Genomic DNA, 10,008 nt, shown 5'->3' on the forward strand with positions numbered 1-10,008 from the left:
AACTTCTTTCTCAGAGGAGTGCCTGCTTCCTCTCCCTGTGATGTCTTGCTTGGGAAGGAAAGTGGCATGCCCTGCTCTGTGTTGATGGCTCGGTGGTCTTCTCCGCTCGCTGGGAGACACTGTGGACCTGACACTGCAGATGCCCATTCGCGTTCGATAGGGACTGTGCTTCCTTGTTTTCCAAGTATCAGGTCCCTGCTCTGTTCCCTCACGGGGGCCACCAGGGAAGAGGTTCTCCTCGTGATTGGTATCTGCTCTGCTCTCCCCTCCACAGCCCAGCGTCCTGGAAACCTGTGCCCTCATCATGAAGATAATTTGCTTGGAAATATACTATGTAGTTAAGTGAGTCCTCTCCCCTTCTGAGATTTGAATTAAAGGTTTGGGGGTGGGGTGCGTGGTGGCCTGCCATTGGGTGCATGGCTCTTCGAGCCAAGACAGAGGAGAGAGCTGGTTTGGAGCCATTTATGGAGGGCCGCTGAGTTGTGTCCCTGGCCAGTCCATTGATGGCATTTATGATTGTCAGAGAGAGTTATTGTGAAGCAAACTCCATGTGCCTGGGATTTCATGGAGGAGGAATCCTGGAAAAGGCCTCAACCTAACCCATTATGTTGAGCAAGAAGTATGAACCCCACACAGTGGAGGTGACTGGAGCCGTCTGCCTTTAAGCCCAAGTGAGGTCGCTTTCTCTGCCTCGACAAGGGTCTGTGCCCATCACGTTTATGTCTGCTTTCAAAACCTAATCATAGGTTTTATTTTTTCTTGACACCCTAGGGGCTCTTTAGATCAGTCTTTAAAAGATACACTTAAGAAATTTTCCAGCGAGAAACGCTTTGCCTACTGGTCAGGATATGTCAAGTCATTGGCAGTTCACACAGCAGACACCGAGGGCAGCAGCTGCACCTCCCTGGTAGAGTATCAGATGCTCGTCTCCGCCTGGAGGATGCTCCTCATCATCGCCACCAGTCACGTAAGAGCCTCTGGGGGGCGGCGGAGGGGGTGCGGGGGCCAGGTTTCGCTTTGGTGTCCTAGCAACCGTGTGCTGGGATGCCTGACGGATACACCCCTTGGGATGAAGAACAAATAAGGGATTTTTTCCTGAGCTAAAATGTAACAGTTCTATGCTGGTAGATGGGGGGCTGCTGTGGGGTGTTTAGGGTGTTGGATTCAAGAGACCTTGAAGGAAAATGCAGAGAAGTAATTTAAAACATTCATAAAACAATAGCATCCATAGAAGCCTCCTGTAGCTGCCCTTGTGGCCCTGAACAGGTCTCAGAGGCCCCCTTCCTTCGTCTGCCTCTCACGCACACGTAGAGTCACCTTCTTAGGCACGTCCCCTGTGGACACTAGGTAAATATTTGTAGACTGGTCAACAGACAGCTGTGACTGCTGTGGCAGCACCTTCTCTAGGGTTCTAGAAACTGCATTTCCTGGTTTTAGAAAAAGAGCAGAGGCCATTGTCTCTGCACTGTGTATCTACTGAGAGTTGGTTTTTAGAGAGAGAAAGTTAGCATTTAAGAAGAATTTGCATTTCTCCTTTGCGTGCATGCGTGTGTTTTCACACTGCACCGTCCTGTTGTGCAATAAGGGCTTAGTTTTGAATTGTTTTTCCCTGGGGAATCCAGATTACTATCTTTGCTTCATTAGTAACTACAACTTGGTAGATGTCCCTTGTTCTAAGCATACTCTTATGTCTTCCATGAGTGACGTGTTCCCAGTGCCTGACTGGCCACGACTTTGGGACTTTTCTGCATCACATTGGCTGTAGACTCCTGAGACTGCAGACACACCAGAAGGCTCAGCCATCTTTGGAGCATGATTGATTCCTCAGTGGATAGCCTGTGTGTCACTTGCCTTTTAGGCCCTAGCTAGGCAACAGGTGTTTTGTTTTAATTAAAGTATAGTTGGCATATAATGTTCTGTTAGTTTCAGGTGGACATCGTGATGTTTCCGTATTTTCATACACAGTAAGATGATTCCCATGCTAAGTCTAGTTACTGTTTCTTAAACATACAAGGCCATTACAGTGTTATTAACTATATTTCCTATGTTGTACGCCATAGGCAGTAGTTCATGGATCGTAGCTCTGAAAATCCTGCTACCTCTTTTTTCTTAGGAAAACTATCTGATTAAGTGTAGGATACTGACCATTCACTTACTCATTTAACAGATATTAACGGAACGTTCCCCATGTGTCAGGCACCCAGGGATACAGCAGTGAACAAGGCAGAGAAGGTCTTTGATCTCCTGGAGAGTGGCCCATGAGGGAGGCAAATTGTAAACAAATCCATAAAGAAAAACAGTTGGAGATTGTGATAATTCACTATGAAGGAGATAATCAGGATGTTGTGGTAGTGAGTGCTTAAGTAGGAGCAGTCAGGAAGGCCTTCTCTGAGGAGGTGTCATCCAAACTGAGACCTGATGTGCAAAGGAGCCTTCCAGGTGGAGAGCCTGTGGAAGAGAGTAGTCTAGGCACTTGGTGTCACATGTGTGAGGGTCCAGAGCGGAAAAGAGTATGGTATGGTTTAAGCAGGAAGAAGAAGTCCTACTAGTAGGCCTGGAATAGGCTGAGCACAAGTGGTGATAGCGAAATCAGTTGGACTAGATCCCGTGGGGCCTCTTAGGCCTTGTTGTGAGGCGTTTGTATTTCTAGTGCACTGGGAAGCCGTTGAAGGGTCTGAGAAGAGGAGTGTTGTCAGGAGGAGGTGGTGAACCTGACCCGATTTTGACCATGTCTAAGGGTGGACAGAGAAACGACCGGGCGATAATTAGGAAGACCGTGACTAACCAATGACTAATTGCCTGACAGAGGACCCTACGTCTTGTGACTTTTGTAGTCTGGGGAATTTTCTCAAATGACATTTTTCTCCCTGTTCCTTTGCAGGCAGAGGTAATGCACCTGACTGACCCTGCAGTGCGTCGCCAGCTCTTTCTTGACGTGCTTGATGGGACCAAAGCATTAGTAAGTGTGTCTGGGAGGTTTCTCATTCTTCCTAGGGAGAAGGTCTCACAAATGTCAGGACAAGGGGCTCAGTCGGCCTCGGAGGCCTGAGGCCACAGTGCCGAGCCGTGGTCTCTCCCATGGGCCCACCCCTGTCAGCTCGCTGCTGGGAAAGAAGGGCATGAGTCTGAAAGGTGCCCTTCGGATGGAGCTCGAATCTCCCAGCCACGTCAGCTCGCAGGAAGCCTGACTTCTGACTGGTCTGCTGTCTCCCCTCAGCTCCTGGTCCCCACCTCAGTGAACTGCCTCCGCCTCGGATCCATGATGTGCACTCTGCTGCTTATCCTCCTCCGGCAGTGGAAGAGGTGAGCACCGTGCCAGGGGAGGGGGCCTGCTCACTCCTCCTTACCGGCCCTTTGCTTTCCCGAAGGGGAGAAAATGGGTGTGAGACGGGTTCGCTTTCCATCGCTAGCAAACGGGGAGGCAGGCCGCCCGGTGGGCACCTCTGAATCAGAGCTAGGGCACTTTGTGGCCTTTATTTGGCATGTGTTCTTCCTTCTCTGCCCCGTATTGTTGCTAGAGAGTTAGGTTCTGTGGATGAAATCCTTGGGCCCTTGACGGAGATCCTGGAGGGAGTGCTACAGGCAGACCAGCAACTCATGGAGAAGACCAAGGCCAAGGTGTTCTCAGCATTCATCACAGTGTTGCAGATGAAGGAGATGAGAGGTGAGGAGCAGAGGGGAGAGGGGGCAGCGGTCCCCCGGCTCCACTGGCAGCTGGTCTGGCGGGGCTTCATCTGGTTTCCAGCCACACATTTTTGCTTTGCGGTTTGAGCTGTCAGTCTTGGAATGCCTGTCTTCCAGAAAACTTTTTCTCCCCCATCTGTCTACTTCCCGCTCCCCACGCGGGTGGATCCTCTCTCAGCAGCATACATTCCCCTGTGCCTGCCTGGGGAGGGAACCTCGGTGTGCAGCAGCGAGAGTTGACATGGTGAGTGAGCATCACTGTGTCCCCTCCCTGCCTGTGCTCTGCAGTGAGTGACATCCCCCAGTACTCCCAGCTGGTGCTGAATGTCTGTGAGACCCTCCAGGAAGAGGTAATTGCTCTCTTCGACCAGACCCGCCATAGTCTGGCGTCGGGTGGTGCCACAGAGGACAAGGACAGCATGGAGACTGATGACTGCTCACGGCCCCGGCACAAGGACCAGCGTGATGGGGTGAGGGAGTGCCCCGGGGAGTAGGTTGTCCTGCCCACGCACATCCAGCAAGTGCCAACTGCCTTGCCTACCCTGTGCCAGGCCCTCGGGGTGATTAGTGAATGAGACATGTAGTCACTGCACTGGAAGAGTTTGTAGCCTAGTGGAGAACACGAACAAATCAGAGCCCATGCAGAGATGTGTCGGAATTCCATCGTGGCAAGTCCCATGCAGGAGAAACACTGGGAGAACGTGTGGCTTGGGGTTCTCACCTAATCTAGGGATTCCACGAGATAGCACCCTTTCAGCCATAATTTAAAGCATTGATAGAGTCAGGCAGGTAAAGGGAGCGAGGGAGACTTGGGAGTGAGAACAGGGTGGTTTGCTGTGGTACGAGTCCCCTGGCGGCCAGAGGAAAGGCTGCGGTGAGCGAAGCAGTGAGAGGCTGGAGAGCTGGGGGCTGGATGACTGGCAGCCTTAGCAGGGTCTTTGATGTGGGTTTCAAGTGAAAGAAGAAAGGACTCAAGGATTTAAGCAAGGGAGAGAAATGTGGAAAGATCTCCCTGGACGCAGTATAGAAGAGTGTTTTTCAAACTGGGTCATGACTTGTTTAGTGGATCTTGAGATGAACTCATTTGGTTATAACCAGCATTTTTTTTTTTTTTAACAAAGGAGGATAAAGTATAAAAGAAAATATCTGTGTTTTGTTGGGGGGGGGGGAAGGGTAGGAAAATATATCAACGTGTGTATACGGGGACACAGCATAAAAAGTATTTATTCTTGTGCGTCATGGTCAAAAGTAAGTTTGAAAAGCCACCGGTATGAAGAATTGATTGGAGAGGGTCCAGGAGAGCGAAGGACCGTTCAGGAGGCGGGTGCAGTGGTGCAGCAAGACGGGTAGAGTTGGGCGCAGTGAGCAGGTGTGAGTCGGGAAGCTTGAGAGGTAGTGGGGGAGGGAGGAGTCTAGAACTGTCTCTGGGGGGTGGTATGTTAGCTTGAGGGGAGTGCTGTGTCCCGTTAGGGGGTGTGGGTACAGCCAGGTTGGGAGAGACTCCACGTTTCCATCAAGCTCACTCGGGAGATGTCTGTGACCGAGTGAGGGCTGGGGCAGCCTGGCGCAGGGCTGCCTGTTGTTGTCCTCCCCCCTCATCCCCCCCTTGCACTGCTTCCTTCCCTCTTGCCTATCTTTGCCCCTGGGCCCCAGCAGGTATGTGTCCTGGGCCTGCACCTGGCCAAGGAGCTGTGTGAGGTGGACGAGGACGGTGACTCATGGCTCCAGGTGACTCGCAGGCTCCCCATCCTGCCAACCCTCCTCACCACTCTGGAGGTGAGCCTTCGCATGAAGCAGAACCTGCATTTCACCGAGGCATCATTGCACCTGCTCCTCACTCTGGCTCGCACCCAGCAGGTAGGAGGCCAGCCCGGGTGCAGGAGGGAGCCTCCTTGCTTGTGTTGGGTGGGTTCCAGCACAGCCTATGATTCTCCCAGGAGCTCTGGTCTGCCTTGAGAGCTCGGCTGCCCCTGGGCAGGAGACAGATTCCAGGAGTGGTGGGGCCGGGTAAGTTCCATCTCATTCCAGGTCTTTCCCTCCCAGGGAGCCACAGCAGTAGCTGGGGCTGGCATCACCCAGAGCATTTGTCTGCCCCTCCTGAGCGTGTACCAGCTTAGCTCCAATGGGACAGTGCAGGTGAGTGCCAGTGACTCGCCAGGACCTCTGGATTGGCCAGACTGCAATTTGAGTGGAAAAGTGTCCCTGTCCTTGATCTTTCACAGACCCTGGGAGTTGCTCTTTAATGGCTTGTCTGATGCACTGATGGTGTAGACTCCTCACTGCCCCCATACTGATTTCTAGTAAGAGAAGTTCATATGGCTAGTTAATGGCAGACCTGAGTCTAGAACCTGGGATTCTTTTGTTTCTGCCTGGTGGTGCTCTTTCCTCGTAATCCCTGGCCTCGGACCCCCTGTGGCCCTGCCCGTCACCAGGCAGTGGCTGTGCCCTTTCTAGGTTTTCTCTTCCGAGCAGCCAGGCTGCCTTAGCTGCCGTGTTGCACGGAGGTCCCGCTACACCCGTCAGCTGGATTCGTTGGTGCCGTGTCCTGATCTCGTCTGCTGTCTGTATCTTAGACGCCCAGCACCTCTCGGAAGTCTCTGGATGCCCCCTCTTGGCCGGGGGTCTACCGCCTCTCCATGTCCTTGATGGAGCGGCTCCTCAAAACTCTGCGCTACAACTTCCTGACCGAGGCCCTGGACTTCGTGGGTGTTCACCAGGAGCGGACCTTACAGGTGAGGGGCTGCCAGCATCATAGGAGCTCAGGGGGCTCAGGGTAATAGGGGGGTCTGGGTCATTCAGGACCATTCAGAAACTTCTGAGCCTAGAAGAGTCTGATGTGCCATCACCTCAGCATTTGTGGGTCCAGAACCTGTCCTCCCGATGGGAGGGTGAAGAGCAGGCAGGTCAAGTCCCTGTTTCACTCCATCCATCCTTGTCTCGCCCCTCTCAGTGCCTCAGTGCGGTGAGGACAGTACAGAGTCTGGCCTGCCTGGAGGAGGCAGACCACACTGTGGGCTTCATTCTGCAGCTCTCCAACTTCATGAAGGAATGGCACTTCCACCTGCCTCAGCTTATGCGAGATGTCCAGGTGGGTCCTTGGACATGGTTCCTTGCAAGGGGTCTGGGGAAGTGCTTGGGCATGGGGTGGTGGGCACTGTCTGGGGTACCTCTGGTGAATAGCAGGCACTTGGAACGTGGGCATTTTGCTTTGTGAACACGGGGTTTGGTTTCTTCGTGTTGCTTTCCCTGGAGCTAAAGTTTTCCTTATATATCAATATATATAAAGGGCAGCCTTGTAGCTTAAGAACTTGGGCTCGGTTGGATGGATGTTGGTTCACATCCCTCAGGAATAGGCCTGAAGCTTGAGACCAGCGGGGCCAGGGTCTGGGGAGTAGGGAGAGAACAGGTCCTGGAGCCAGACAGGCATCCATCATTTGCGTGACCTTGGCCACGTTACTTCGCTATTTCTGAAGGTTTTTCTTGTGTAAAATGGGAAAATGATCCCTATCTTATTTCTTTACTGAAGAACTGATCTTAGACCTTGAGCTAGGTGGTGGCACGGCACAGGGTGCAGGGAAAGATCCCAGGCATCCCTTGCCCCAGTCCGGAGTCGGGCATACTCTGTGGCTGTAAGATTTGCAGCTCGAGAACACAGGGAGGTGAGCATTGTAGGAGCTGAGAGCAAGCGCACTGGGACTCTGAGGGGGGCCTGCTTGGTGGGGCCGCTGCTGACAGCTCCCTGCCCCCGCCCCACGTGTGTGTCTGCTGCAGGTCAACCTGGGCTACCTGTGCCAGGCCTGCACCTCCCTCCTGCACAGCCGCAAGATGCTGCAGCACTGCCTGCAGGTAACCGCCCTCCCTGCCGGGCTGCCCGCGGGGCCTCGTGCCGGCTTCTCTGGACTCCACCTCCATTTCTTGTCTCCCTCAGAACAAAAACGGGGACGGCATCCCCTCGGCTGTCGCCCCCCGAGTTCAGCGGCTGCCCGCCGCTGCCACTGCCGCCCCCTCCTGCTCTTCTAAGCAGCCCGCTGCTGACACGGAGGCCTCGGAGCAGCGAGCCTTACACACGGTCCAGTACGGACTTCTCAAGATCCTTAGCAGGACCCTGGCGGCCCTGCGCCACTTCACCCCAGATGTCTGCCAAATCCTGCTGGATCAGGTACGAGCCGCCCCCTGTGCCGTGCCGCCAGCTGCCCGGCGGTGAGCTGCAGAGGCTCTCCTGTGCTCTGCTCTACCCTTAAGAGCCGTCTGGGGTCCTAGTTGGGCTCCAGATTGCTCCTGTCTTGCCTTGCAGTCCCTGGACCTTGCTGAATACAACTTCCTCTTTGCCCTGAGCTTCACCACTCCCACCTTTGACTCAGAAGTGGCCCCCTCCTTCGGGACCCTTCTGGCCACGGTGAATGTGGCCCTAAACATGCTTGGAGAGGTAAGTTGGGTGCTGTCAGACTCTGGCCTCTCAACCCCAGTCTTCCCCCCGATCTCCCGCGGCATAACTGTGGCCTCCAGCACGTCAGCCTGCCTGAGCCTGGTCCTTTTCCTGAGCGAGCTGGCAGGACCTCGCCGGGAGGAGCACTGTGGGGGCCGAGTGAGTAGCTGGCCAACTGCTAGTGCAGGGCCGCCAAGTCGGAGGCTCGCAGGGAGCCACACCTGTTACTGTCACTTTCTCTTTTCACCCTGTGTCTCTTCCTCCAGCTGGACAAGAAAAAGGAGCCCCTCACCCAGGCCGTGGGGCTCAGCACACAGGCGGAAGGGACGAGAACACTGAAGTAAGAAAGCCCCTCTTCTGGAATTTGATCTGGGGTCAGGGCAGCTGTGGGTCAGCCCTCCTCCTGGCTCGGCGGTGCACCCCGTCCCTGCCGGCTCGGCTGTCTGCAACGGGGCCCCCTGCCCTCTCCCCAGGTCCCTCCTGATGTTCACCATGGAAAACTGCTTCTACCTGCTCATCTCCCAGGCCGTGCGCTACCTTAGGGACCCGGCCGTACATCCCCGGGACAAGCAGCGGATGAAACAGGAGCTCAGCTCGGAGTTGGTACAGACGGGTAGAGGGCTCTGACCAGGGGCGCTGGTGGGGACGAGCCTGTGGGTTCCCACTCGGCCCCCCGCCTCGCGGGGCCCTCATCTAGTACCTTTTCTTTCCCAGAGCACGCTGCTCTCCAGCCTCTCACGCTACTTCCGCCGGGGAGGCCCCAGCTCCCCCGCTGCCGGCGTCCTCCCCTCGCCTCAGGGCAAGTCCACCTCGCTCTCCAAGGCCAGCCCGGAGAGCCAGGAGCCTCTGATCCAGCTAGTGCAGGCCTTTGTGCGGCACGTGCAAAGATAGGGTGGGGGCCCGCCCGCCCTGCTCCGGCAGCCTGCACCGCAGTCCCGGGCAGCGGGGGTGCTGCGGGCCGGCCCTGCGGCCCGTGTGGACTGAGAGCGGCACCTGTCCCCTCCCCCCAGGGCAGCCACGACTCCAGCCGCCCACCCCCTGGCATTATTTTTATAATAGATCAAGAGGTCCACGGCCAGGTGGGAGCCACGAGTCTACCGCGCTCACGCCCTCAAGTTCAAAATGTCCCAGGGTGTGGTACTTCCCTTAAGCATCCCCCCCGCCCTCCGCCCCTGCACTTGACCCCGGCCCAGTAGAGGCCAGGAGCCGGTGTCAAATGCAACCAGGATAGGCTGTGTGCACGGCTCTGAAAATGTTTTCCATGCTCTGTTCTTGCAGTTTTTGGTAATACTGTGGTCTATTTATACAAATATTAAAATACTGTTTATAGATAGCTGTGTGATGTGCCTTCAGGGCCTGGAGACGGGCACCCGGCGCTCAGCACCAAGCGAGTCTTCCTTGGCCAGGTGCCTGGGAGCAGCGGAGTGGAGGTTTGGGGAAGCAGAGGAGCCGGGCGGACACTTTAATTTTCCCTTCCCCGGCCCGCCCAGCTCTCGTCCCCACCACACCTCACCCGACGCACGCGCTCCGTTTACCCGCTGGCTGAGCTTCCCACAGGTGTAGCCTCGCTTGACGTTCACTCCTTCCTATTTACGGCTCTGTGCCCCTGGCTCCCCTGCCCCTGCCTTCAGAAGCCCGGGCTGTGGGCCTGCCAGCCTCTGGCCTCCTCAGGACCTAATCACGAGAGTGCTGGGCTCGGTGCTTAATCTGACACCTGGCTTGCAGGCCAGAGCCACCGCTTGAAGTTTCTAGAATCAGACTGACCTGGGCTAGAGTCCCTGCGTGGCTACTTGCCAGTTACAGAACCTTGAGGAGGTGACTCACTCTGATCTCTTCTTCCCTCCTCTGTGAGGACAACATGAGAACACGTGAACGGGCGAGGCTCAGTGGCCGGCCAC

The 10,008-nt window shown here is 55.3% G+C and overlaps 1 protein-coding gene across 1 annotated transcript in view; it reads left to right on the forward strand.

Moving 5' to 3' along the window:
• Positions 1-9,441, forward strand: part of NUP188 (nucleoporin 188) — a 54,256-nt gene extending 44,815 nt beyond the window's left edge. The window contains exons 29-44 of the mRNA XM_042911896.1: positions 275-342; positions 772-967; positions 2,882-2,959; positions 3,218-3,303; positions 3,519-3,664; positions 3,973-4,154; positions 5,341-5,541; positions 5,728-5,820; positions 6,258-6,416; positions 6,635-6,772; positions 7,456-7,530; positions 7,613-7,843; positions 7,979-8,110; positions 8,377-8,450; positions 8,584-8,713; positions 8,825-9,441. Coding sequence (XP_042767830.1) covers positions 275-342; positions 772-967; positions 2,882-2,959; positions 3,218-3,303; positions 3,519-3,664; positions 3,973-4,154; positions 5,341-5,541; positions 5,728-5,820; positions 6,258-6,416; positions 6,635-6,772; positions 7,456-7,530; positions 7,613-7,843; positions 7,979-8,110; positions 8,377-8,450; positions 8,584-8,713; positions 8,825-9,001 — 2,166 coding nt within the window. The 3' untranslated portion in view covers positions 9,002-9,441. The remainder of the gene's footprint in view (positions 1-274; positions 343-771; positions 968-2,881; positions 2,960-3,217; positions 3,304-3,518; positions 3,665-3,972; positions 4,155-5,340; positions 5,542-5,727; positions 5,821-6,257; positions 6,417-6,634; positions 6,773-7,455; positions 7,531-7,612; positions 7,844-7,978; positions 8,111-8,376; positions 8,451-8,583; positions 8,714-8,824) is intronic.
• Positions 9,442-10,008: the final 567 nt, after the last annotated feature.

The sequence above is a fragment of the Panthera leo genome, chromosome D4, assembly GCF_018350215.1.
Source record: "Panthera leo isolate Ple1 chromosome D4, P.leo_Ple1_pat1.1, whole genome shotgun sequence".
In the NCBI taxonomy this organism is placed as follows: domain Eukaryota; kingdom Metazoa; phylum Chordata; class Mammalia; order Carnivora; family Felidae; genus Panthera; species Panthera leo.